Source organism: Balearica regulorum, chromosome 21 (genome assembly GCF_011004875.1).
Source record: "Balearica regulorum gibbericeps isolate bBalReg1 chromosome 21, bBalReg1.pri, whole genome shotgun sequence".
Taxonomy (NCBI): Eukaryota; Metazoa; Chordata; class Aves; order Gruiformes; family Gruidae; genus Balearica; species Balearica regulorum.
Genome location: NC_046204.1, coordinates 399,823 through 427,811, shown reverse-complemented (window position 1 = coordinate 427,811; position 27,989 = coordinate 399,823). Strand labels below are relative to the sequence as shown.

Sequence of the window (27,989 nt, the reverse complement as noted above, 5' to 3'; positions counted from 1 at the left end):
TCAACGTTACTGCCCTGTTATTATGCGATAAACATGGGTGAAGGCGACTGTCTTCAGATGGAGTATTTTGTTAGAGAAGGATGAGAAGAGGGCACCTGCAGAAGCTTGCTCTTGTGCCGCTGTCATGGCGTCGTGCTGTTTGAAACGTAGAAGCGGGAGGGAAGAAGGATGCTTTTCCACCTGGGCCAGGCACTGATTTCTGCACTTTGGCCCGGCTCTGGAATCACAAGCCCATATTGTGTGACCGCAAACCGCTTAATTTGGCTTATTTATGTAAAGACCTTCCTTGCGTCGGCTGGCCTTGAAAATACTCGGTGGGTTTTGTAGCCGTTCCAGGTGTCGCTCTGCTCTGTCCGAAACCGCCTGGCTGCTGACGTCCGGGACATCACGGGGTGCGAGGAGCCATGTGCAGTCTGGGCTGGACGGGGCTGGCGGGGCCTCTCCCTTGAAAGGCTGCTTTCTGTTAATTTGGTTTGTTTGTACCAGTAAAGTGCTTTACTTTGTCAAAAGGCTCTAGCCAAAGCTTTCCAGTGAAAGTTGTTTATTGCTGCTGCTGCTAATGTCCTTGTGACCTAAAGCCAAATCGCTGTGACTAATGCAGCGCTGCAAACGCCTGCAGCATCGACAGCACCGCTGCCTGCCTGGGATGCGTGGATGCGGGCTGTCTTTGCAGCGTTGGGGTTTCTCTTTTTTCGTTTTTTTGTTTGGTTGGTTTTGTATCACAGCAGAAACGCCCCTGTCGTGTATCGGCTTAGCAGATGGCAAAACATTTCCGTGAGACGTGGTACAGAAAAAAGATGTTGACTCTTGTCTGTTGGGCAAACGTCACTGTGCCTTTATTGATATTCTAACGCGCCAACGTGGATTCTAAGCAGAAAATGTTTTCACGTGTCTTTGAAGTCAAGGAGGTGCTCAAAGGAGGGAAAGCTGCTCTGTGTCTAATGCTGGTCGAAGCTGAAACCAGGACACAGGAGCAGCAAACCCACTGTATAAGCTCACGCTTTTTCCCTTCCGTTCTTTTTTGCTTGTTTGTTGCCTTTTTAAGCCAACATCCATATTCTGGTGCTGCGTTAGAGGTGGTTGTTATCTAATCCTACTGATGCGTTAAAAAGAGAGAGATTGTCTGTAATAAAATAATAACCATCCTTTTTTTCCCCTTAACCTTTCTTTCTTTCTTAATTTTCAGCACGTAGCGGAGCCCAAGCATAATATGTCCTGTGAAAATGCTTGCTGTTTTATTATAAGCTTTCTTTTTTTTTTTTTTGAATACCTCTCACTGGCACACTTACTTCATTAGGTACAAGATTCTCGAGTAACATTTTGCAGATTGCAAAACATCAGCTAATCCGGTTAACAGCAACAAAAGGTGAACGTTTATATTATGCCAAATAGAGAATATTGCTTTTCTGTAGAGACTTCCGCTGGTCTGTAGTACATTGCTTCTTGAACTCTCTTCGGGTGGTTTTTTTCTTTATGTCATCCAAACCTGTTTCTTGTTTTCAGACCGCAGAATGGTTCTATGATCCTGTACAATAGGAAGAAGGTGAAATACAGGAAGGATGGATATTGCTGGAAGAAAAGGAAAGATGGGAAAACCACCCGAGAGGATCACATGAAACTGAAAGTCCAAGGAGTGGAGGTAGGAGCACGAGGGGGCGGCTTTGGGTGGTAGCTGGGCTGGGAAGCAGCGGCCCCCCAAAACACGTTCCATGTGAAGTTGTCCACACGTTCAGAAAAATATTTATATTTGCTGAATTCCAGCTTTTTCCCCCCAGCCCCCCAAAATATGCACGTGTTCTTAATTACTAAATTGAGGAGAATTTGAATATAGCTTCATGGTCGGATGGTGTTCCTGCTCTCTGGGTGCTGTGAGGTCGTACAGCTGCGGTGTTGAGGATGGACACCGAAGTGTCGTCACACCGAGCGTCTTCTGGTAGAATACGTGTTTTTTGCAACAGGTCCTTCACAAGGGCGACCCAGCATCTCGGGGTGGGTTGCTGAGTGGGTTTTTTACCATGTAAGCTTTATATGTGTGTGATTCAATTCTCACAAAATGCCAGCAAGTGTTTGGTAGCAGTTAGTTACCATAATTTTCCTTATGCTCATTAAGTGTTGGTCTTACAGAAGGCAGAAGTAGAATTTCTGTTTAATTCAGACCAGAATTGCACTCTGCCTTGAGGCGTGTTTTGAAGGAGACCGTTGCTCTGCTGATGGTATTCAGCCATTCAAAGAAATGCAGGTGGATGATTTCACCTGACACAGAATTTCTGGAATAAGCCTGTTTGTTCTAAAATAGGTCGTCGTTTGACACTACAAGTCTGTCTTAAACTCCATCTGTGTGAGGAAAGAGCTGTTTGACCACACTGAACACTTCTGATGTTAAAGGTCTGCACAGATGTGGATAAGAAGTACATTTATGTAACTTTTATATTTTAAAAAATGGGAATTACATTTTCTGATAGTAGAAGTCCAACTACAGAGCTTCGTCTAGCTTAGTTCCTAAGATAACGGGGCTGTATTCCCTGCGTTTGATACTGAGCTTGGGGCCAAAACGGTAAATGGGAGTTGAAATGCCTAATTGTAGCATTTAGCTGTGTCATCAAGAAATACTCTTATTTCGGGAAATGAATAGCGAAGCCATAATGGTATGTGTTTGTATAAGCTGCATTGGTTGCTGCAGCTAACAGACCGCGTGCATCGCTGCGGACAGATAGGGACGTGGGCAGAACACAGCGCAGGTTGCAGCGTTTGGAATAACCGCTGGTGTTCGATGACAGGCAAAGCTTAACCCTGTGCCTGGACAGCTTTCGGGCTGGGTTTTGGGCTAAGCCAAGCTTTCCAGCCTCTCCCCACCCCAGGCCCGTCTCGGCAGATGTTTTGCGTGGAATTGACACCAGCGCAGGGGACGCGGCGCGGCCGGGCGCACGGAATGCATCTTGTGCTCCAGCCTCCTTCTGGGTGATTTGTCATTCTTACGTTCTGTCTGTTTTAATGAGGTTTTGGGTTTTTAAATAGTATGAAATGGATTGCATTATATTACACCAGAGAGGCATAACTTTGTTCCATAATTTTTACATCCAATAACAATGTTTTATTATGACAAGCCCCAAAAAAAGTCCACATAATAGAAATTGTGCGTTGTTTTTGTTTCGGGTTTGCAGAGCATGATTTAATTAACTTCTGTGAACCTTAACACTGCAGAATACCAAAACCTGCACTGCAGAACTTCTTGGGGGGGGGAGTGGTGATGACCATTGGCTACCACACATACACATGATTAAAGAAATACTTTCTGACGTATTTTTTCAAAGATGGAGCAATCAAGCACTAGAGCGCCTGACTGCATGGATACGCCTGGTGATCACATTTAACCCAAATAGCCCTGCACTGAACCCAATAATTTCTATTTTATTGAAGTATGCCTTCTGGAAAGGAACAGATCAGAAATTGGATGTATCGGGAGCTGGAGGATGCACAGCTGTCAGGGTTTCTTCCTGTGGCTGATCACATTCGCCACTTCAGAAAATGTGTCAAAGTACTTGCTTTGTGATTTGGATGTGCCGGGCTTTGGCCATTCATTCCTATGTCTTTCTCCAGCTTGAGAGCCCTTTAGTACCTGGTGTTTTATCTCCAAGAAGGTACTTTTGCCCTCTCATCAAGTCCCTCAGTCTGCTCGCTGGGAGCCCAACAGAGCCAGCTTTGAACCTCCTGGCTTGGGCAGACGCAGGATGCGGCCGGTTTTACAGCTGGTGGGTCTGTGCAGCAGATAAAGCGGTAACCGAGTACAGACCTGGTCCCTGAGCAACACTGTGAATAATTCATGGCAAGTTTGGGGCTCAAAACTGGAGGAACACAACTTTACATAAATCTATGTGTTAAGTAGCACTAAGGGTGTATCAAAATCCAGACTGATCAGCTAAGTGCTGAAAAGAAATTAATTTTTTTTTTTTCCCCCTGGGTATCAGAGCACACAAGGATTCAAGTCGTAGTAATTTATGTATAGAAAGACAGAAGGAAAGAAACCAACTGGAACAGGCAAATAGAGATTTGAGTCTGAAAATTAACTCCCGCATAAACCTGGGTCTGGAGGAATTGGGTCGAAACATCTCTTGTACCGCGTGTGCTGTTTTTTCCGATGGCTGGAGGAGAAGCCGCAGCGAGCTGTGCTGCGCCGTCCCCTCGCTGACTGGCCCTACTGCCCCTTTGCTGTCCCATCTCGCCGACCGCGTGGCACCCAAGGCATTGCTCCCCATCTCCGTGCTGAACAACGCAGAGAAAGTTCCTTTTCTTGACCTCCAAGCGTTGCTTGGGCAGAATTATGTATTTTTAACCTTCTCAATTAATTACTCGATCAGTACAGCGTGCTACTTCACGGGTAGCGTTACAGGGTTATGTTTCTGACACCATCCTAATGGGAAGCGACGTTCTTTACTTGGACGCATAGGCAACAGATTTAAAATAATAAAAAAGGCTTTTTTCAAAGTTGGAGTGATACTGTAGTTAAGCACATTAGGGTTTAACAGGGCATGAAATAACTGTCTGCCTTGTGGCACTGCCAGATCATCTCAGCAATTCTCGCAGCCAGAAGATAAATAGGTATCATCGTCGCACTGATGGAAAAATACTTGCAGAGCCGACGGCCAAAAGCATCGATAGCATCCAAGCAGAGCTTTGGGAACTGCAGCTGATGGGCAAGAAGGAGAAATACGTTTGCCCCGGAAACCACTGACCAGCCGATTCTGGAAAGGGATTCGGATTAGTAGGTTTAATATTTAATTAATTCCTGAGTGTCATCAACATGGTGGCTCCTGCATCTTTCCAAGTTTTGGGTAAGGAGAAGAAAGCATTTTGAAGCAGGAAGTTTACACCAGATACTTAGGGATGTTGCTGTCTGTCAGTACCATAAAGAAGGATTTGGTGAGCAAGGACAATGCAGCTAAAGCAAGTTTAGGACATAAATAAGGAATAAGCTAATTTAAATAGGAGTGCACTAATTTAAACAAATGAGGAATAAGAGGAATAAACTAATTAACTGAGCGGATGCTAAATGATACCGGCCTGAAATCCTCAAGCTATTGTCTTGGTTGCGATCACTGTGCATGAGGGTTTTGGCTCTTACTTGGTTAATCTGATGCACAATCCTGTTAGAAAATGCTGGATAAACCAGAAAGGAGAAGTTAATTTGGCCTTTCCCTTAATATACCTCTTTGTGCAATTCTGTGTGGAATCCATTAAAAATCTCCAGTCCGTGATCCTTTTAAAAATTCTAATTAATTAGGATCCCTGGTGATGTGTTCCTAACCAATTCACATAATTAAAAATTTTAACTAATAAATAAGAGTAAGGGGAGTGTTGAAATAGCTTTAACATCTTTCCGGACTGGTGCTGCTCCGACTTTACAGTTGGTTGGCTCAGCTGATGCATTTGCCTTGTGCACAAACCTTTCCAGGCACCTGTAAGCAGCACATTCACGTGAATTCATAGGAAACTGCTGCTAAAATTAAAACTAGGTAGTATTTTTATAGGAAACTTCCCTCTCGTCCCCTGCGTTTTGGAAGGTTGGCGCCGATTCTGTTGCTCTGTATTCTCTATCGGGGATGACCCCGGCGCCTGCAGAGGAGTTAGAGAAAAGGGTTCTCTGAAACGCGGGCGAAGCCGTGCCCGGCAGAGTCCCTGTCTGAGCACGAGCAACGCCGCCTGTGACGTGACTTCGCTGAAGGACCGGCAGGATCCTGATGCTCTACAAAACCCCGACGGCAGCAGCGCCCGTCGGTGAGGATGCTCTGGTTCCTGGGCTGGGGTGGCAGAGGGAGCGGCGCTGTCAGCCGTGCGGTGCCCGTCACCGCCAGCAGCCCCGGCTCCTCGGGGGGGTCACTCTCGTTTCCCATCGGAGGGGCCGGAGGAGAAGATGAATGCGCCAGAGCTCATATATTTGAAATATCTCGTTCTCTCATAGATAGATGTATGTTATCTCAGCACAATATGATGATCTTTATGAATTCCTTAAAAAAAAAAAAAAGAAAAAGGTAAAACTTGATTTAAGTCTTATTAAGAGAGAAACTCCCTTGTGGAGATGGAGATGCAGAGTATCAATTTTGTATGCAGGACTTGTATTTAATTAATATCATAACAGTCCCTTAACACTATTACAGATTAGTCCACGAGGACAGGAATGGAAATTTTAGATTATTCAATTACTGCATAAACCCTGGGACATCACCATCAAAACTTGCAAAAGGTTTCTTTAGCATTTGGGTCTGAAAAAGCAGCGTACCTAACCTCGGTGTTGCTACAACCTGGGTGATAATAGCGTCATTTACTCTTGCAGCCTGTGAGCTGGGAATACGTGCTAAGAGCGAGATGATTTTTCCTTTTAGTAAATGACCAAATGGGCTTTTCTGTATTATGTAAAATAACCCATCGTGGAATATTAAACTGCAGAATGTTTCTGCATCTCTCAGTTCCCTGCTACTGCCAGTGGAATTTACTTCTAAGTTATTACTGGTGGGCGAGAGCAACCTCTGAGATGGCACGCTCACACAGCACTAATCCGGAGAACTGTTCCTCGGACAGTCGGATCCAATTCGCTTTAATTTACACGAGCTTTGCTCGCCCTCAGAGGTGAGTTGTGTAGTTTGCAAACTAATTAGGATTGCATTGTTCAGTTGGGCTGCTTAATGCATTCCAGTGAAGTCCTGCGGAATGGCTTTGGAGGAGCGATGAGAGTTTAATGGGAAAGGCTTTCTGAAAACGTGACACACACGTGTGCATATGTTAACGCAAACAAGCGCAGCCCTGAAAGCAAAGGAGAAAAACTGCTCGAGGAGCAGCGACAGTTTTTATACAAATCTATTCTTTATCGTCACCGCTAGCGGTGTTTTCCGTACATCTCTCCTAATATTTGACTTTTGCCATTTCTCACCAGCCTGTCCCTTAATCTCCCATAGCTCATTAGAGGGCACAGAGTCCGACAGCATCTCCCCATCTTTGCCACAGCGTGCACATCATCTTTGCCATGGCGTACACATCTCTGCAACGGACACAATGGACCGATGCTCGTACAGAAATGCAGAAGGTGTTGGGTCCTCATGAGCCGTGGTTGGATTTTTTTCTCTTCCCCATTCTAGGTGGCATTTACGGCATCCAGGACATAGGGTTGTGATGGCATCTTAATGATTCATGCGTCTGTGGCAGTCCTGGGGAAATCAGAGAGCTGGTTTACCGTTTCTGAAGAGGAATATGGATTATCATTAAATCTGGAATGGGTCTCCCGAGAGTCTCTTCTGAGGGGAACATACATATCAATAATTCCTTTTCTATATCAGGATCCTAATGTATTCGCTTGCAGTAGCATAAATTCACAGCAAATGGTCGTGGATTTCGGCATCTTTTCCCAACGCCCTATACGTGCCGAGAAGATTTTATTCTTCAACAGACTGGTGACGTACCTAATCCTTTCATTGTCATAGCTTATTTTACGGTGCATAACTTCAGCAATGAAAGCATTCTTAATATCTGGGTGTCTCAGAATGAGTATTCAGCAGAGATCAGGGCCACTGGCTGGTGTATGATGTTTGGAGGAGATGCTCTGCCCAGGTCTGGTGAAGCCGGAGTCGCATCTGCCTGGAGCCTCAGCAAGAGAACGGACGCACTGGTTGGTGTTTTAGCAGGCGGGCGCATGCAGGAGTTGTTTATTCAGAGACACGCTATAAAATACTTGGCTTTATTTTCTGCGTGGACTAACTCATGCCAAGTCACTGGTGCATTGCTGTGCAACGCTCCAGGAAAATTCATCTTTGGGAGAGTTGAAATACTCCAAACTCGCCGCTCGCAAAGCAGGTCAGCAGCATTGCTACTGCTGGGCAGCGCGGTGCAAGGGGAAAATAGGTAACGGGTGGCACGAAACGTCGGCGGATTCAGGCAGCCGTCCTCGGGATGCTTTTGGTCTGATGGAATTAACTTACATGTGTGGGGGGCTCACAGTACGGGGATGGCTCTTCCTGGCAGAGGTGAGGGGACCCCTGGCTCGGCATGGTCCCGTGGGCGATGCTGATGTGGTTGGGGGGGAGAAAGAAGGTCCACGTTATTTCTCGTTACCCTGGCACACGCAAGAGTGTCCTAATCGCAGCTCTTGCAAAGCGGCTTGAGCCCGTGCTTGATTTTAAGTACTGTGCCCTGATATTGTTACTTGGTCAAAAGTCGGAAGGGCGTTCTCGAGTTCGCAGGAGGTAGATGGCTGTCAGCGCAGCTGCAGGTTGCTTTGACTCCCCTGCTTTTCCCTGTTCCTCACTCAAGTGCCGGGTTGGATGCCTCCCGGCTGGGGAATCCCTGTCTCGCTCCGTACTGTGCGCCATGCAGCGAGCTCCGGAGAAGGCGTTTGCCGTAACCGGTGAGTGGATGCTTGTGGGGAAATTATTAAACCTTGAGACAATGTCATACAGCTTTTACGCTGCATTTTCTTCAATCTCTCAGCCTGGCAGCGTTGGGCCAGAATAACTAAATACCGTCTACCGGGTGAAAGTGTTTCACTTACGGATTGTCATTTCGTCTGTAAAGTTGGGTTACTGGGAGGCTTCCAGATGGAGACACTTGGTAAAGGGGAGGAGCCTTAGACTGAAAGAAATTAAAATAAATTCACAAAGAAATAAAGAGTCTGTTTCTTATTCCTGCTCCTGCAAATAGTCTTTCCAGTGACGTATTGGGAACAGACTGAATTATAGCAAAATCGGGAACAGAGGAGAGCGGAGGCATAGGAAGAGCCAGTGTTACATTTACATTAACTGATGTAACGCCAAGCAACTGTTTTTACACTCCATTAGTTCACACGTTGTTTTGGACATGAACCAGAATGGAAAACGTTTTTGGTTTTGTTTTTGTATGATTAAGGGAGAAAAGGTGGAATGAAAGGATTAAATAGCTTTCTCAGGCTTTCCCCCCCCGCATTCGATTCCTTCCCCCATGAGTTTTGTGGGATTTCAGCGGGCTAAGGGATCCTTACCCTTCCTAATCCGCTTTTAACAAAAGCCAACTCTTAACACTTAACAGATTAAACTTTCTTCTCTGAAAACAACTTGCTTCATGGCAACAACTGAGGTTTTTGCACGAGCCCTATGAAGCAAAGCCAAGAGCAAGAGCTCTCGGGGTTGCGGCTCAGCTTGATCGTGTCTGTGTTGGATTTCGGTGAAAGACAGATAAACGGTGTGGTGGGTCAGTGGCTGCGAGTGTCAAAGCAGCAACGGGTTCCTGCAGGGCAGGCTTGGCTTGCGTGCCTTAATTATCCTTGCGGTTTGAATGCTGTGAACGCCAGTGCAGGTGGCCCGTGGGCAAGTTCTGCCCAAGTCAAGGGCAACCGTCCCTTCAGCGCGAGGCAACGGGTCTGCGGTAGCCCTTCAGGTAATTGCTTTGTAATTGGCTGCATCACCTCTCCCCCCCGCTTAATAAAGAGCGTGAATAGAGCTGAGCCACAGGTGGTGGGATTTAATTCAAATCCCATTCACTAAAGTCAGACCATTTTTCGTTCAGCATGTAAAGGTGGTTTTGCTGTCTATTCCAACAGGATCTCTGTGGACTAATGACATTAACGTCTAGATAGATTGAAATTGTTTGAGTAATTGATGCCACAACTGCACCAAGCGCTGCGGGGGAGAGGGGAGGACGTGAGTTTGCACACCCCTCCGTTGGGGAGGAATTGGGGGGCTGAACGTGCCGGATGGAGCTGAAGAAATGGGGTGACAGACGCCAGCCCCTGCCACGGGATGGGTGCTACCCCATTTCTCCATCTTCCTCTTGATTTGTCTGCAGGGCAGGGGTGGACATCATGCTTCTTTCTGCCCGCCCCCCCCAAAAACCAAACCAACCAAAAATTAATGTACAGACTTTTATATTATTTAGCCATCCTTATGAAATAAAAGGTTAGAACAAGTGTGCGGACACAAAGCAAGCTAAGGGGCACCCCTGTACCCCGCTCTGAGACACGAGGTTTGTGTCCCTGCAAAGGCTGTGCAGCGCAAATACACGTTGACATTTATATTGACTATTTCGATTTAGAGAAATTCGAAATTAAATATATTTTCTGCCAGCTCTGTGGGAAAATCCATTTATGAAAACAAAATCCAATAGAAGATGTAAAGATTGGTGGCGAGAAATGAAATATTTTGAGAATAAAATATATGGAGATTGGATTGCTGGATCCGTGGCGTCAGTTTAATGTGCTGGGGAGTGGAGGTGGGAGCGGAGGTTTATTGGTCCGAACTTTATCCCAGTGTTCGCAATTTAGATGAGACAGCTTACGGCAGAACAAAATAAATGTAAATACTTTTTGGACCAGAGACAGTGGTCGGCATTTACTTTTTTGACCACGCAGTTGCCTTTCTGTGCAAGCGTAGAGAAAGCCAAGCTCCAAAGACTGAAGTCTTCACTGCAGGTCGCTCGTCGCGCAGCTCCTGGAGTGTTTTAAGTGGGGTGCAGCGCGGCGAGGTAAAAACATTGCCGTTCCTCGCAAGATTAAAAGGTTTCCTTTTTCTGTAGGGATCCCTGCGATTGCAGGGAGGATCCAGATGCTGAAGCAGCGTGTGCCTTGTAATCTTGTAATTGCATTGTGGGCTGTGACGGAGATAAGGGCTTCCACTGGAAACGAGGAGCCTCGGCGTCTCTGCGTTTTAATGTGTTTCTATTTATTTATTTATTTTGCGGTGTGTTGGAAAGGAAAACAAATCTTGTTTGCTGTATTGCTGCTAATTTTGTATGCATCGGAGATGCATTAAACATTTTAATTTCCTGAGTTCCTGTTGGAAAGATGGATATCACTTCCCAAAGCGTATGTGGGGAGGGACGGGAAGCAGTAAGAGCACAGTCGTGTTTGGGTTTGAAGGCGCTGGAGTTCCCAAACAAAATCCGGTGTTGTCCCCAAAACGCAGCACAGACACAAAAGCTGGCAAAACGGGATTTCGGAGCGTGGCCCTGTCCTGCACGTGCGCATGTTGTAACAGCCACCACTTTGCAGGATATTATTTACTTGCCCTTTTTATAGGCAAGAGATAAGAATTAATTAGCCAGTGTTTGTACAACTCTTTGGAAATCTAGAGCGTCAATTGCATAGTCGTGCCCAGTTGTCAGAAGGGGAAGGGAGGAGGGCTGCGGAGGAACGGGGCTGCGGTGGCTGTCGGCACGTCAGGTCCTTCCCTTTGCAGAGCCAGGCGCGGCGGGCGCAGGCTGGCAGCCTGGTCGTGGCGGTTCGCTTGTGCAAACCTTTCACACGTTCCCAGGCGTGGCCCCCATCTCCGGGAAATGCATGTGCATGCTCTTCATGACAGGGCTGCATGAACAAAGTCTGGGGAAGTGCAGTCCTCCGGGATCCAGGTGGGATGCTCCAACCGCGCTTTGCTGCCGTGCGTCCGTGAGCAGCCGGCGGGGAGAGTGGTACTTACCACTTCAGCTTTGTCAGGGTTTTATAGATAGTCTCACCTTGGGTGCCAACTGTTTGCAAAATAAAAAAGTGTTGCCAAAAAAAAAAGGGGGGGGGGGACACAAAGCAGGTGAGCATCTTAAACAAAAGGGCACTAATGAGATGTTGGCCCCTGAGATAACTGCTGGTGATGGGATGGAGCAGACAGGAACAAGATCGTTGGTGTTTTCCGTTCGCTGGATGTGCCGGGTTTGAACCCAGCGTACAGCCAGCCATTGGACAAAGCAAATACTTTATTTCTTAGAATAAATTAACTGATGTTCTCATGGGGACTCGGGTGAACTCAGGTTGTTCAGCACTTTCCAGGGGAGACACAGCACCCTGCGGGGTAAACCCGGAGCCGGAGCCGAGACAAGTTAGTTGCCCACACCTCAAGGAAGGAGTTTGAAAGAGGAGCCGTTCTTACTGTGTCTGCTGTAGGTCAAGTTACATTAAAAAATCGCAGGGAGAGAGGGCTGTATTGTACAACTGCTACAGCCAGAAATCGGCAATTAATGCAGCAAATGTAAATTACTGTATTTCAGAGGGAAAAACTATTTTTCTACTCCCTACTTGTCTTAAAAATCTCATGGACGCTGGGTTACGTTTAGCAGTCGCCTCATCTTTGCAAAATAGCTTTTCGTTATAATTGCATGATAATGCATTCGTCCGTTCCGGTGTTCCCATATTTCTGCTGCCATCGCGTGGCTGCTGGGGATGAGCAGCGCTCTCCCGCCTGGGGAGAGACCCCGCTGCCGTCCCGGGGGGCTGCTGGCGGGCGCAGCCACAGCCTGACCGCCCCGAAGACCCCCCCTGTCCCCTCCGCTGTTGGTGCCTGCCCCTCGCCGGGGCCGCGGCGGTGCTCTCCACGGCAGCTGGGCATCCCCAGCTGTCCCTTCCCAGATGGAGCTTCTCTCCGTCCCTTGGTGCAGCTGCTCTGGCCGGAGTCGGTTTTGCTTTGCCACCCGCCAGGGTTGCCGGGCTCTCGGCAGCGGCTCCGGTTCTCCGCAGGCGGGAGCCAGACGGTGCTCCTCGCACCGTGCAGCCTCAGCTTCCCCCTCCTCCCGGTGACGGTTCTGCGCCTCCAGCTTTACTGTCCTACGCGTTGCATTAGAAGGCGGCAGGGTGCAATAAATTCGTGTGCGTGCCTCGAGACGGAGTCGTCCTAAAGAGCGTTGAGCTCTTCTGGCAGCCTCTCCCCAGTGTCGCCCACCGAGTAGCCGCCGGTCACAGCCTGCCTTTGGATGGGTTTGGGATTTGCCAGGCAGTGCTTTTCCCTGCGATTTCCAGTGCTCCCCACCTCCCAAGCGTTCGCACCAGGGATTTGGAGTACTGCTTTTAAATTATTTTCAAAAAATAAATACCCAAAACCTGGTAATCACACAAACGTTCTGCAGATTAAAGCCAGGGAAGATTCAATGTTCATCTGCAAAGCTTTGCAAAGCTACGCTGAGTTTAATATTTTGGTGAGTTCTCAAAATGAGGTAAGATAGCCCTGAACTTTTGTAAGGTAACTGGGTTTCGCAGACTTAAAGATTCAGATCTCCAAATTAATTAATAAATTAAGTTAAGATTCAGATCTCCAAATGCAAAGTCCGAGGGCTGGTGCTGGCACGTCCCAGCGTGCCGCGGTTGCCCCCGCAGGGCTGCGCGCGGTGGTTGGCAGGGCTGTGCCAGGGCGCCTGTCCCTCCGCACCCCGGCTCCACCTGACCGTCACCGACGCGCCGTGGTCCCTGCGGCCGCCTTCCTGCCCCGCACCTCTTCGGGACGGCCTTTCCACGCCGGCTGCTGCTTGTCACGTGCCGCAGCAAAGATGATGCATTTTTCCATTAAAAGGCCCCGTGCTACCGAGGACCACAGTGTTTTAGAGCACGGTAAATATGTTTTTGAAGATGATGCCTTCTGTCTGACCCAAGTATATTCGATAATCCTGCGTGGGTGTTTCTGTTGATGGTTACACTTTGCCTGCAGTTTTTATGCGCCTGTTGCCATAAACAAATTTTGACTAAAACAAGAATGAGGAAATATTTTCATACTTAAGTAGTGGAAGTTGGTTACAGAAATGCAGAAATGTGGGTTTGCTGCACTGGCTGATACTCCTGCTGCTTTTACTTTTGGTGTAAGTGACAGCTTTGCCCCTTTCTTGTCCTTTTGCCGGCCACGCCGACTGTCGTCCGTGGGGGTAGGTTTCCATTCAGTCTGTAATGTCTTACCCGCCACGGCCAGAACAATTTATTTTAGCTTTTTCCTGCTAAACAGAAGCATGGTTTTGAGCTTAAAAAGATTAAATTCCTTCTCCTTTCCTGCCTCCCTTCACGCCTGTCCTCTCTTAGAGAGGAGGCTGTGTCTAGCGCTTGGACTTAATTTTTAACAAGGGCGTTTCCCTTTGTTCAGCTTGTTGTAGGCTGTACGTAGCTCTCTGAAGACAGAGCTGCAGACTCTTTGGGAAACAAATGAGTGGTATTAAACATAGCAAAACTTGTACAAACTGGTTGCAGTCCAGGAAGTGGCATTTACCTCCACCGCGACACCAGGCATGGGACGATGCTCTGCGCCGAGTGGCACACCGCGGCTGTTACGCACAATTTTGATAGAAGTTTGGTGGTAAGATACGGGGCGGATAAAAATACGTCAGCATTGACCATAGTATATTAACTTGAAATATCTGAGAAACATCCATCTAAAAATGGTTGGTTTCTCGTCCCTCTGACTTTCATATTGAGAGATATAGACTTCAGTGTCTTTTAAATCCCTCCTTGCTGGAATACTAAAAAATACACTTATAATTACAAAAACATGATCGATTTTTCTGCGTTAAATCACGCACTTTCTTGTGAACACTTGCTAAGGTTTCCACTCCTGGCTCCAAGCCTTGCGGTCCAAATAATTGGCAACCCACCCCCGTCCCCATCCTTAGGGCAGGCGGAGCGGGCAGCGAGAGTTCCCAAAGCCCAGAGACCTTTCAGCATCCCACTTGTCACCTTCCGAATTAACACTTTTTGAACTACAGTAATTGTATCAAGTATGTGGAAGGGTTTCGATTACGAACCCAAAATCTGAAGGTTTATTAATGGCTGGAGGGCGCGAGAATTTAATACTGGCAAGTCGTCTTGTCAATTCACAGCATTTAAAAAACCAGCTGCGGTTGAGATGGTTCTATATATAGCAACTTTATTTGAATAGTCCACGTAGCTTTCAATGTAAATATTAATTCCATTATGCTATAAACTGTTATTTATCATGACAGAAAGCCATAAAGTTATTTTACTAGACTATCGCCAGTAAATTGCATATCCTCAATGAGATGCAGCACACGTTGAATTCCAGCGGCAATTACCCAACATACTTTATACATGTCGGTATTAAACACGCTTAAACATGAGTCGCAGCTGAAGCTTATGCGGAAAACCCTCTTTAGCTGTTATCCAGCCCAGGCGATGCATCAGCAGGAGACGGCACTTGTGTCACTGCGAGCACCAGCCAGGGCTGGAGAGCAAAGTGCCACGGAGCAGTAACTCATGGGTACTGCTTCTTGCGTATTATATGTTTGACTTCTTTAATTACCTAAATTACTCATTAAAAAGTGCCTCATAATTGCCTGACTCCGAGGTATTGCGAGAAGCCTAAGTTTTAATTATGCCTTCCCCCCCCCAAGATATAGTGCCTTTAGACTTGGACAAGGCGATTATTTAAAAAGTCAGATTTTCACTAATTGTTGCTTTAAACGAAGGTAGGTGTCCCTGCCAGAGGCGCGGGCTGCTGGTGACAGCGGTCAGGAGTTTATCCTTCTTTATACAGCGTGCATGGGGTTAAACTGGCTGTGCCAGCAGCTTCCACGTGCTCCGCTTTGCCCCGTGGATCAATTATTTCTCACGGTGCAGATGTAGGGGTACTTCCAACTCTGCAGCATCCTGGGTAGAGGACATATCCGTAGAGCCACTGTTGTGACAGTCCAGAGGATGTTGCACAATATTCCAAATTTCAGTCGGCTTTATGAATGCTGTCACTGATTGCAGCCTTCGGTGTGGACTGACCTTCAGTGTAGATTAGATCTTCCATTTTATAGCAGAAAACAATATCAGGGAAACATTAAAGTTCATCAGCAGTTGGATGCGCTTGTGCTAGCAGAACAGCGAAGGCTATCTGCCAAAAAATATTGACTTGTTGTTGACTTTTATCCACAAAAATAACTCTTTTTATATATAAACTTATGAGAGCTCTGCAGTGGCTGGTGTTAGAGGAAAACCCCAATAGAGTATTGACTAAAATAATTAGTTTTAAAAAATTTTGGGTTTAATTTCTTTTTCTTTAATGACTAATAAATATCAGCCCCCTGTGTCACAAAGTGTTGCCCTAAGCAGAAGAAGAACATAAAGCGCATTGTTTCATAATTGTAAATATTTGATACATTTGTGTGAAAACTGGGGGGAGAAAAAGGCTCGTTCCATCAGAAATGTCTGTAAGATCAACTAGATTGCCTCCAATATCAGAAAGATTAAAACTGCGAGATTGTCATTGGAGGACTGTTCAGATATCAAAGGATCTTCTCAGCGTGCAACCGCCCAGTATTTGAATTGTAAAAACACCTTTGAAATTGCTCAACACTTCATTAAACAAACAAAATCTGAAGTGGTTTGGGGGTAGTTCATGATTTTAACATTAGATTATCAAAATCAAAGGAAAACGTGCAGCGATTGTTGAAAGTCCATTTTAGGAGGAAAAATCCCAAGCAGAAGATTGTTAGCTGCAATGTTTCTTGATATCCTATAACCAGGAGGGTACGTTAATTAAAATACAGATTGCAAGGTGAAGAGGAGCGACCGTGATCATCCGACCTGTGTAGCACGCGTTGGAAAATTCCACCTACTGATGCCTGAATTCCGTCTGTGACTTCTCGTTGAGCCTTTATCTTTCAGAAAGATGTTGGCTGTGATTTAAAGATAGGAAAAGACGGAGAATCTGCTGCATGCTTAGGAATGATACTTCAAGGGGCTAATTGCTTGTACCATTCAAATGCTTCGTTTTATCGCTGCGCTGGCTCTGTCCCCTATCTTCTAGGAGCCTGCGGCTGGATCTCTTCCACCTGGCAGGGCTGCTGGTGCCGTGGTTAGGGGAGGTGAAGTGCTGATGGAGGAGGCTGCTGTGCTTGCAGCAGCCCAGAGCCCGTATGAGCCCCTCGCAGACAGACTACGTGTGTACTTTTGTGAGTCTCGTGCAAGCCTTGGACTTTTCCCAGTTTCCATCTGCTTGATATTTCTGCGTTTATACACCCCAGGATTTTGTGAGAGTTTCTTACCCTGTGCACGGCAGGTACGGGCCAAGTCCTGCTTCTTATCTACCGCCCATGCCTTCTCTGTGGGATTCCTGGCTTCCGTAAGAAGTTTCTCCCACTGATTCCCAGGGTCTGTCTCCCTCGCTCCCAGACTGCGTGGGTCTTTGGCTGCGTTGCAAGGCGTGTTGTTCAAAGGGACACATTTTCTCAAAGAAAACCCAAGTTCTGTGCTTGTTCAGAAAACCACAGTTTTCTTTTGTACATTCATCTTTTTAAGTTGGATTTTTAGGTTGCAAGAACTTTATTGTAATTTTGTTGGGTTTTTTTCCTACTGAAAACTCAGGCAAAGTGTCTGGTTCTTCGCTGATACCGCTGTGCAGCCAGAGCTCTTGGTGACGCAGCGATGCACTTGGGAAAAAGACATCGTAAACTTGGCCTACGTAGTGTGGAGAAGTAACCCAACTGCTGGCAAGAATACAGCTAGAGAGAGGGACTACCAAAAAAAGCTTAACTATAGTATGTTGTGAAAATATCACAATGGAAAATTGGCAAGTGTACATCCCACCCGACCACTGACGAGGCGGGAGGGAACGTGGTCAAATTGTTGAGCCAATTCCCAGCCCGGATGACAGGGAGTCGCTCGACAGGCTGTGCTTCGACACGAGCGTGGTTGGTACAAACAAGCCCAGATGCCCTGGACACTGGAACAACGCAAGAGGGAAAATTCGGGTGTCAAAGGCCGCTGACAGATTGGCTTCGTCAGAAGCGTGTATCCGAGTCGGCACAGCCGGGGACCTCGGTGCCGGCCAGGACATGAGTCAGGGCCATGCCCTCTCCAGTCTCCTCGGCCAAAGGCACAAAACCGGCCTGGGAGAGGCGATCCGAAACAGAACCTGAATTTTAATGTGTGTTTATAAAATGCTTGTGGTGGTGTCACATGACAGGTGGATCAGTTCTCCACTTTCCGCTGTGCCACATTACTTTTTTACATATTATTTCTGATCTGAGCAGCCCCGTCTCTTCTCTTGCGTGAATTGTTTTAGAACAACGTTTTTGTTGCTCTTTCAAGAAGACTACTGATGTTTCCTCATTCCCTAAAAGCCCTCCTATGTGCTCCAATAACCTCCCTGTCCTTCCAGTGGCTCCCCTCAAAACACTAAGATGTGGCTAACACTGTCCTTGCCTCCCATCCCAGTTCTGTCACCTTTTCTTTGGAACCCGTTGGTGGCACCTTGGCTCTTTCTGCATCTCTTTCAAGGCCCACTTCTTCACCTTTAATATGTTTAGAGTTTTGCCCCGTTGACGTGTTCTTGTCTTGATTTCCCACTTGGTTCTGCAATTCCCTTCACCCCTTCCAATTCTGTCCCCTTGTCCGTCAGCTGAGGGGAGACCTTATCACTCTCTACAACCTGAAAGGAGGTTGTAGCCAGGTGGGGGTCGGTCTCTTCTCCCAAGTAACAAGTGACAGGACAAGAGGAAACAGCCTCACGTTGTGCTGGGAAAGGTTTAGATTGGATATTAGGAACAATTACGTCACCAAAAGTGTTGTCAAGCACTGGAACAGGCTGCCCAGGGAAGTGGTGGCGTCCCCATCCCTGGAGGTATTTAAAAAGGCGTGTAGATGTGGTGCTTGGGGACATGGTTTAGTGGTGGACTTGGCAGTGCTGGGTTAACGGTTGGACTTGATATTCTTAAAGGTCTTTTCCAACAAAAATGATTCTATGGTTCTATCTCTTACCCCTCCAACGCTGTCCATCTAAGGTTGTATCCAATGTCTTGTCTTCCTCTGCCCTTGTTTGCCTTCCCTGTACTACACTGCGTGTTCTTTGGGGCACGCAATGTGCCTTCATCTTTTCCAGAGAGTACTGCGTACATCTGCAGGGCTGTATAAATGATTAACCGCACTGATGATAAAATGTAGGGCATGGTGTGTTTTTGGATAGGAACTACATTGCCATTGAGGATACATTTTGCTTCGAGTGATGTAAATGTCTTTCACCAAGTAAAAGGAGCGTCTAGGACCTTCACGAAAGTCCTGTTTTTATTGCGCAAGACTCAGGGTAACAAGACCTTGAAATGCTTCATCTGTACAGGCGAGGGGTTTTTATTATTGCACATAAACAGAAGTAGGTCTAGCTCTGGATTTGGGGTTTTTCCTCCTCGAGACCCTTGAGGAACGTGTTCAGGAAACACACTCTCAGGAGCCTACAGATATCTTCTGATCTTCACTCTTTAGGGGTCACCGTTTGAATTATTAATCAGATAACCATCTTTTGTATGATGGAGGAGTTTCAATAGCGGCTTGCTCTTTTGATAACGTAACAAATTTCAAGATGTACAACTTTTCCACGCGGGACTCAAGGAGCGGGGAAGGGCACGGCTGGGAAGCAGCGAGAAGCAGCAGGTGAGCTCGGCTCTTGGCAGTTCCCCGTGTAATCTGGGGAAAAAAGGAAGCAGCCCTCGGACAACCTGGTGGGAAGCTGCGAGTCAAGGGGTAAACCAAACACGGGGTAACGAAAGGGGACGGCGCTTCCCCTGCCGACGCGGCGCAGCCAGCAAGATGCTCCCCAGTGGGCCTGGAGGTTGTACCTGGAAGATCTGGGATATAAAAGCGGATCGCCTAGTTGCTTCCTTGTGCCTTCCCTATGTAATTAATCAACAGTTACAGCCTGTCAATTAGGCTAAGTGGGGAACAACATGTTTCTGTCATTTCAGCAACTTCAGTTGAAATGCACTCCCACGGGTCGGGCTGGCAAGTGTAATCTGGTTTGGTTTCCTTTTTATAGCTTCTGTCCACTGGTTGGCAAATGAAGGAATCGAGTAAAACAGAAACAGCGCACGCCTTGGTAGGCAGGAGTGAGCCTCCACTGTCGGAGCTGGTGACGTTCTCAGGAAATGCTGGGAAATGCCTTAGAGGAAGTACAAGTGTCCGAATGGTTAAGGTTAAGCTTAATAAGGTCAAGAGAAAATTTTGGAAGTCCCTCTAACAACATTCACAAAGTACTGCTGTTGCTCTTTTATCAGAGTCGAGGGAAAACATGAACGTAGCGTCACTTGCAGCTCTGCACGGATTCATTGCAGGGTGTCTCCACCAGAAAGCGCAACAGCTTTCTCCACATTTTCACGTAACTTGCTGCTCTCCTACAAGAGAGGCAGGGGTGTTCCTACGCACCAGCATTACCCAGCCGTGGGTGGGATGCCATCCCTCTGCAAGGTGGCTCCACGCCAGCGCTGGTGTCCCTCTGCAGCACGTGGTACCCCCTTCGGGATCGTGCAGTGGGTCTGCGTTGACTTTAGGTGACTTATAGTCATTTTTGGAGCCCAGCGTAGTCAAATCGCGCTGAAAAACCTGGAGGAGTCCAAGAGAGGAATCACAGCAGCCCCCCTGCTCCATACTCTGGTGCCCTGATAAAGTGTTTCCTACCTAGGATCTTGGAAGAACATCCTTATTTTATGGATGACTTTAGGGAGAGGAGCAATCCCTACCAGGAATCCGTCGGGGAGGGTGGATTTTATTATATTTTGCCAGTAAACAAAAACTGGTACATTTAATATTTGCCCAAGTCCTGTGGGATCTCTGTGACTAATGCGAAATGACAGTTGTCACAATATTCCGTATAAATACTCGTCTGTTTGCAGGTGTCTGTTCTATTTTTAATGTGATCCCACCTTGCTGTGAGGGAGAAAGGGATGATCGACGGACTCTGCACCTATGTCTATCATTTATATTGTTTTGTCTTTCATAAGAATTCAAGGATTTTAATACACTTGCTAGCTTACAACGGTAATTGTTATTCATGTAATTTAGCTGCAGAGCGCAGATTGCCGAGGCGATGCTGAAGTGATTGCTCGGTAGCTCTGCGTAGTGACGCGAACGGTGGGTGACTGCGGAATGGCAACCTGTGCTCCGTCATTTCGGATCGGACCGAAGTGCAATAGGTTGGATTTAGTGATAGTAAAACATTTGGGGGGGGGGGGGGGGGCTGCCGCGGAAACTAAAAAATTTAGGAGTATTTGTAACATCTGATTCAAGTGCACATGGTACGAGGAGCACTTTATACCATGTTTTGATAAATTTACAGGCTGTTACTTTAGTTTTAGTTTTACACGTTTGATCCGGTATTAAGCAAACACTCTTACGTGGCTGGTGTTTTTCCTCGTGGATAACTTGAGCCCTTAATGTATTAATTTGCATATATACGTATCTATTTATGTACATAGATATATTTACATCGCTATAATTTACTTGCGCGCATTCAGTGAATTATTCATGAGGGACGTTTTGAATTTTAATTCATCAGCATCTTGCTTAACGCAGACCGTAAATGTATTTCTGACCTCAGAAATAGGAAAATTCGCCATGATATTGGACCCGGACGCTTCCCCACAGCTCTCGGAAGGGCTTCACTGGAGCCTGGGCGATGTGCTTGCTCCCGCCCCGGCCCAGCACCACCCAGGTTCCCGTTGCACCCATCAAACCTACGTCCCGCTCACCGCGGCGATTCCAAATTTTGGGAACCTGAGCGGGAAGAGCCTCGGAGCAGATCCCCCTGGTTTAACGCCTGTATAACTGTAATATTGACCTCTAGTGGAACGCGCCAGCTGATATATTTACATACCCTGCCGGGTTTAAGCAGCCTCAGCCAGCCTTTTGCTCTGACGATGAATAAAGCATTTTTGTAGCCTGCTCAAAAATCTTCTAGCTGTGTTTACATTTTAATAGGCACTGCTGTAGAATAGAACATATTTTTATCGCTTACATTTATCAGTAAGAGCAAAAACTGAGTGCCTGGTTGCAGCTTTGCAGAGAATACGCTCTTCTAAGTAATCAGTACATGAAACTATTTAGGGGAAAATACCACAGAATTTTTAACTTGTCAGATAACCGTGCTGCGCCTACATTTGATTGCTGATATACATTATTGGAAAGAAATTCTATTTAAAAATAGAATTTTCAGCAATGTCAGCGTGGAATAAAATGAGCAGGAGGCGGAAAGTCGCATCTCTTTGTTTCATGCTGAAAGGGAGACCTCTGCTACTTTCATCTAAAAAAAAAAAAAAGTGAAGTTAAGCAAAGTATGTAAGCTTTTGAAATTGCTTGTTAAAACACGTTGCAGTTGCAGGATGGTTTCCCTTCATAATAGCACTCGAGGCACTTTGATACTGAAGGAAGCCTGGCCGGGAAGGCAGAGGTATTGCAGCGCAGAGCTTTTTGGTGCCACTCCTCCCTTTCCAGTGGGAGAATCCTGCCTGATGGGTGCAGATGAGAAAACAGTCTGCAGTCCGTGGGTGATTCCTGGGTGATGCCCCCGCAGCGGTGTTAGGAGCAGGCAGGGTCTGCCCCTTCCTGCCTGGGCTGCCCGTCCCCCTTCCCCAGCGAGTGAGACGCTGTGCAACGGTGATGGCCGTGCAAAGTGCAACGGCGATGGTCACGCGATGCACTGTTGGCAGCACCCGCTGTCACCGTGCAGCACAGAGCGAGCAGCCAGATTCCCGGGAGAAGCCTCTCCATCCTCTCCTGGTGTTCCCAGGAGGCAGCTCATTAAAACCAGAGATGCAATTCAAAAATGTGGTCGCAGACGTTTGTTTAAAAGGACTGATCGCTGGTCTGAGGGCGGGTGATGCCGTGCTGTGCCCATTCTGCACGCTGATGGGGTGCAGCTGAATTTCGGGGCTAGCCCTGCCAGCCCATAAAGCAAACTGCTCGGAAGGCAGCGACACGTCGGCAGTTCTCACCACCCGGCGTCTGGAGCGGCTGCGAAAGCCAGTTCTGTAACTGGAATATGGCGTGGCGTGATTTAGGAGGAAGCTGGGGTTTTGCAATCTGTAGGCAGTTCGGGCTGATGGATCTGCTCGCTAAAGCTCATACGGGTCTGCTCAGGACAAACAGCTTTGCCTGCAAAGCCCCTGCGTGGAAACTGTTCGGCACTGATTTGACGGGAAGAACAGTGGCGATGGATGGCAGCATGCCACGAGCTGCGTGTTGCTTAAAAAAATTAATTGGGTGCTTTAAAAAGTTCAACCAAAGTTTTGGGGTTGAATATCGAATTGTTATTCAACTCTCTTTTCTGTTGGAAAAAAGGAACGTTGATTAATCTAATCCTCTCAAATCAATTTCTTTTAAAGCGAATTGACTTTGTGTTTTGCTTAGCATGACAATTTGCAGGCAGCAAACGCCTATCGGCACGGATACCAGAGAAAAAGTATGGATTAAGTCATAGGTAAAATAGAAGCTAGTTTTTGATACATAGCGATTTCAAGCTATTTCAGTAGCCAGCGTTGGGCAGCTTTCAGCTCACGCTCCTGTGAAGCATCAGCTCGTGGCTTTTCCAAGCTGGTCTTTGGCACGTACCGCTGCACCGTGTCTTGAGTTAAGGTAAATTCTCCACCCCAGCAAAACACGCAAATTAGGGCATCAGGAACAAATTATTCCTTTTTTTTTGAACAAGAAAAAAGACGACTTTAGATTCGAGGAGAAGTTGCCCAGATCCCTCCTGACAGGCAAAGCGACGTCCAGCGCCCAGCCCAGGGAAGCGGGGGCAGAGGAGCAGCTGCACGAACCGATTCCCTGTAATGCCCCGGGACCTTCCTGAGCCCACGCATCTCCGTTTGCTTCTGCCGGGGCGCAGGAAGCGCCGTGCGTGCGTCAGGAAAGGCCCGCGATACCTCGCTTTTCTGCTGGTTTTCCCCATGAGTCAGTCGTCTGTGGGAATGCTTTCACTGTTTCTAATGCAGGTGAGGCCCCAGGTCCTCCGGCAGAACTGTAGCGTCCTTGTTCAAGAGCCGTGGCTGGCTGTGCCGAAGGGAGAAGGGAAGGGGAAGGCGTCACGGCGTGCAGCTCCCTCCGTGTCCTCCCGCCGGGTCCGAGCCTGGGTGTTTTCCCCGCCGCAGCTCGAGCATCCCGGGCAGGTGGCTCACCGGCTCTCCTCGGACCTTGGCAGTGCTTACTGGTGGCACCAGTAACTGTTGTAACTGGAAAGGCGTGGGATTAGAGACTGGTAGGGAAATAACAACATAACTTAATGGGGCTTTAAAATATCGTGGTACATTTTGACCTCCAAGGTGAACTCAGCTAAATGACCTTGCAATAAGCCATTCCCTCCCCGCAGACGCAGTGACATTTTTGAGGCTGTAGAGCATTAAAGAGGGGGAGTTCTCCTTTTTTTTTTTCTTCTTTTTTTTTTTTGAAAAACAAGGACACGACTTTAGCTGGGTGTCCACATTGTGATGGATGTAGGTTGCTCGTTACACGTGCAGCCCAGGAATGGCCACTGCTGCCCTTGCCTTCTCTTGGCAGCCGGTGTTTTGGCTGGCCAAGGGCTTCCTGGCTCCGGCGCCTTCTCCTTCGCTGTTGTTCTGAAGCAGCTGCGGGAGCTCCAGTTGCAGAGGCAGCTCCCCGTTGGCGTTAGTCGAGCATGGGCACCCAGGCTGGCCGGCCGGGTGCAGTGTGGGATGGGCTCGAAACGAGCGCGTGATCCTTCTCCCTCCCCACGAGCATCGTCTGTGGGCGTTATCTGCAGGCAGCGCGGCGCGGCGGTTTGGTTGGCGTCCAGCGGCTCCTCCGCAGAGTGCTCCATCACGGCTGTCTCCGTCTGGGCGTCCTGCCCTCTCCGAGGAGTAAATAGGGTTCCGAAAGGGACAAATGTGGTGGCTCACGCAGCAAAATGAAGTTAACATGCAGTAATAACAATAGAAGTGCTTATTGTAAATGGAGTGCTCTGTACAATGGGAAGGGGGGTTTGATTATTGAGGTTGAGAAGTCTTTGTCAGCTGCTGACAAATGTGGCGTCGCAGGGATTCCTTCTTACTTCTTGCCCTACCTTTTTGAATGTTACTTTCTGTTTTTTCTCTGCACTTCGAAGGCTTTTCACGTGCTCAGTCTGCTTTGCTGCTTGTTGAATGGTGTTTTCCCGCCTTCGCAGGGATAATCCATCGAATTCCAGTATGCCGCGTTATTAAGGCTGCGTGGCGGCCCTTTGAGCCTGGCGATGCCGGCCTGGCTGCCTCAAACGTGCATCACGTGGCAAGAGCCCAGCGGATCTTTTCCTTCTGACCTTGCTCACCACTAAAATATTGTCCTGTGGATATCAAATGAAAAGGGTACAACCTTATTTCTTCAAAGATCAGCCGATCTAGCCCAGAGGCATAATAAAATTCCAAGCTTTGCTTTTAGGAATCATCTTTTATAAGTAATATTTTTCAGAGTTAAGTGGTAGGTACACAGTTGAGAAATAAAATAGCAAGGCTCAGTGCCTTGGAGCTGTGTAGGGTTTTATGTTGTGGTGATGGCTCGGTTTCGTTAGGAGAGTTCATGATGTAAAGATGGTCCCTTTTTCTGTGGAAGGTGCTTCAGTACAAACTTAGTCCAGTCTTGCTGCTGCTCCTCTCATAACAAGAAATGGTGTATGGGTCTGCACTGGTGCTCCCCACAAAAGCCTTTGAACACCTGAAGCTCTCTGTCTTGGGGTGCAGATGCTTTCAAGTCGCTCACATTAACCCCGAGACCTGTAAATACCCGGGTTTGTTGTTTGAGTTGAAGCAAGGGCAGAGGCATTGGGAAGCCCCCGGTCAGCAGGACCCCAGCCTGATTTTGCAGACCCCGGCTGTGAGCATCGCAGCCCGCGAGCATCCCAGCCCGCAAGCATCCCAGCCCGTGAGCATCCCGTCCCACGAGCATCCCGTCCCACGAGCATCCCAGCCCGTGAGCATCCCGTCCCACGAGCATCCCGTCCCACGAGCATCCCAGCCCGTGAGCATCCCGTCCCACGAGCATCCCGTCCCACAAGCATCCCATCCCGCAAGCATCCCGTCCCGCGAGCATCCCGGTCCACACTGGCTGTGTGAACTTACACGGCGTGGGCAGGGAAGGTGCAGCTGCTGGGTGGGGGCCGGAGTCTTGTCCGCACGGTCTGCGCTCTGGCTGTGACTGGGTAAATGGAAAAAGCCTTTTTTCGGTCCATGGCAGTAAGAGCGCTGCTGTTTCTCATGCACAAAACGGGTCATCTGTTGCCAAAACAGACTCTTGCCGTCTGCCTGCGGGTCTCGCGCCATCAGCAGCTGCGTTCGTGGGGAGGTTTTATGGCCATGTGGTGTCAGACAACAAATCCGGACTGCCATGTGAACGTGGTCATTAAGATTCTGTGCTTTTGCCTGTTAATGATACCACAGAATAGCGATAATTATACGAAGCATCATTTAACGTCATTGCCAGCGTGCTCTCCATTTATTCATACACATTTTCATTCACAGTTAGCAGATCCCAGACTCTAAGAAGCACCCGGTAAGTAGAATATCCCATGGCCATTACTAGGCTGCAAGTGGTGTAATTCAGCTTGCTGTACCATAGGCCGTTTTCTGAGTTATCCGAGGGGGCCTTCGTTTCTTTTTGTTCCTTGGTTCACCCTTGCAATGTTGGAGGACCAGTTCCTGAAGATAACGTCTGCCGCTGCTCACTCCTTCTCAGGAATCCATTAAAAGTTCATTAACCTTTTTTACAGCCATAAATTCAAAGTGCTGAAAATGGCTGGAGTTTAGAAAATGTGGGAAGAATATTAAAGGCTTTTGTGTTTCTTGTCGAGCAATCTTACTTTGTTGCTGTAAAACGACTTGGGTGGCCAAAACGGGGCTCCTGTCCATGGGGACACTCGGTTCAGAAAATGTACGCTGGCGTCCAGCTGCATATCGTTGTTTTATGGATAGGGCAGTGCTGGCAGCTAATAGTCTATTTTTGGTGGAAATGCACCATTGGTATTTTGTCTGTTTGCAGAGCACCTACAGTACAGAAGTTAAATCAACATTTTGAAGTTGTTGACGTATGGAAGTCGGGTAAACTACTCACTGATATTTTTTTCCGAAAGGGGAAGTAAGGATTTCTGTATGTGATGGGTTCCAGGTCCCAGCAGCCGGATCTCGGCTCCGTGCCCTGTGCCACCCAGCACTGCACCTTCCGGAGAAAGCGCAGGGAGCGTTTAGCACTTCTCGGAGCTTTTTTAATAGTTACGGGTAAACCCCAGCGTTGTGGGACAAAATACAGCTGTGGTATGTTGCTTGGCTTGACATTTATGGCAAGTGTAAACATTGCTTGCTCCTATTGCTCTTGGATAAAAACACGGGGTATCCTAAATACTTTGGGACTTTATGAACTTTGTTGATCTCCTATGTAGAACTAATGCTGTCTCTAAAATGAACTGCAGCTCATACTCCCCGATCGCCACTTACTGAGGAGGCAGACGAAGGACAGACGGGCTCTCGTACCTTCCTTTCGGTTCTGCGGGAAGCAGGAGGCCTTTGGTAGTTTCCCTGCACGTGGTGAAAACTCTTGATTTGTTCAACGAGATGAGACCTTGAAGTAAATTTCTCTGTTATCTGGAAGTCGTGGAAGCCGATATTAAAAATGGACTTCATTTTATTTTACAAGGAGTCAGGGCACGTCAGACTGGTCATAATTAGTAATAAAGTTATCTCTGCCTGACTACTTTTTATGATGTTTTTATTTTTTTATTGATATAATCACACTGATGCCGATCATTCCCCAGAGGCAATAACGGGGTCACTGTAACAGAAACATCTCCGGTTTTGTCAGTGGGACCTTCCAGGTTCTCTTTTGGTTTGGCAGTCTTTAGTGATAATGTCTCTGTTGTTCAAGTTCACCTTTCTGATTACTCACATCTGAAGGTGGAAAAAGCAGATTGCGCTTTGTTTCATCCAGTAATGGGGAAGGACTCGTAATGCTCAGGCAGAATGCATCTGCCTTTTCAGATTTTTAACTTAAACCGATATCTGCTGCGCTCATGTTTCTTTTTATAAACGAATGCAAAAAAGTATCCTCAAAATAAAGTAAAAAAAAAAAAGTGAACTTGAGTTCAACATTTGGAGGTGAGCCTGTTACTGTTTTTCCATCCTGCTAGCCTAAAGAAGCGGGCACAGAGAGATTTTCCTGCTGCAGCAGCAGCGCCAGAGGTTGCTGTCGTCCCGGAGGGGAGCAGCTCCCCCCAGTTTGGACGTCCCCTAACCTGTCTCAGCTGGGGCGATGCAGGAGGGTCTGGTGCAGGTGTTGCTTATCCCGGCTCACGAGGGCAGAGGAGGTTAAGTAGCTGGCCCTGCCAGCTGGTCTGAGGTGGTTGTTGTTGCTGGTGAGGGGTGGCAGGGTCTGAGACAGACCCCCCAGAGCTGCGCTCCAGGAGGACGTGCGGGGTACCCACGCTGCGGCCAGGGCTTCTGTGTCGGGCATCCTCGCTACGATGGAGGGGGCGGCTGGAGGCCCACGCCTAGGG

General features: G+C 47.6%; 1 protein-coding gene across 8 annotated transcripts in view; it reads left to right on the top strand.

Annotated features, from left to right (window-relative positions):
• Window positions 1-27,989, top strand: part of CAMTA1 (calmodulin binding transcription activator 1) — a 298,061-nt gene that overhangs the window by 100,594 nt on the left and 169,478 nt on the right. For all 8 annotated transcript variants that reach the window (XR_012838575.1, XM_075773313.1, XM_075773314.1 and 5 more), the window contains one exon: window positions 1,504-1,639. Coding sequence is in view for 7 of the 8 variants with exons in the window: in XM_075773313.1 (XP_075629428.1) it covers window positions 1,504-1,639 (136 nt within the window). In the remaining variant the exon portion in view is untranslated. The remainder of the gene's footprint in view (window positions 1-1,503; window positions 1,640-27,989) is intronic.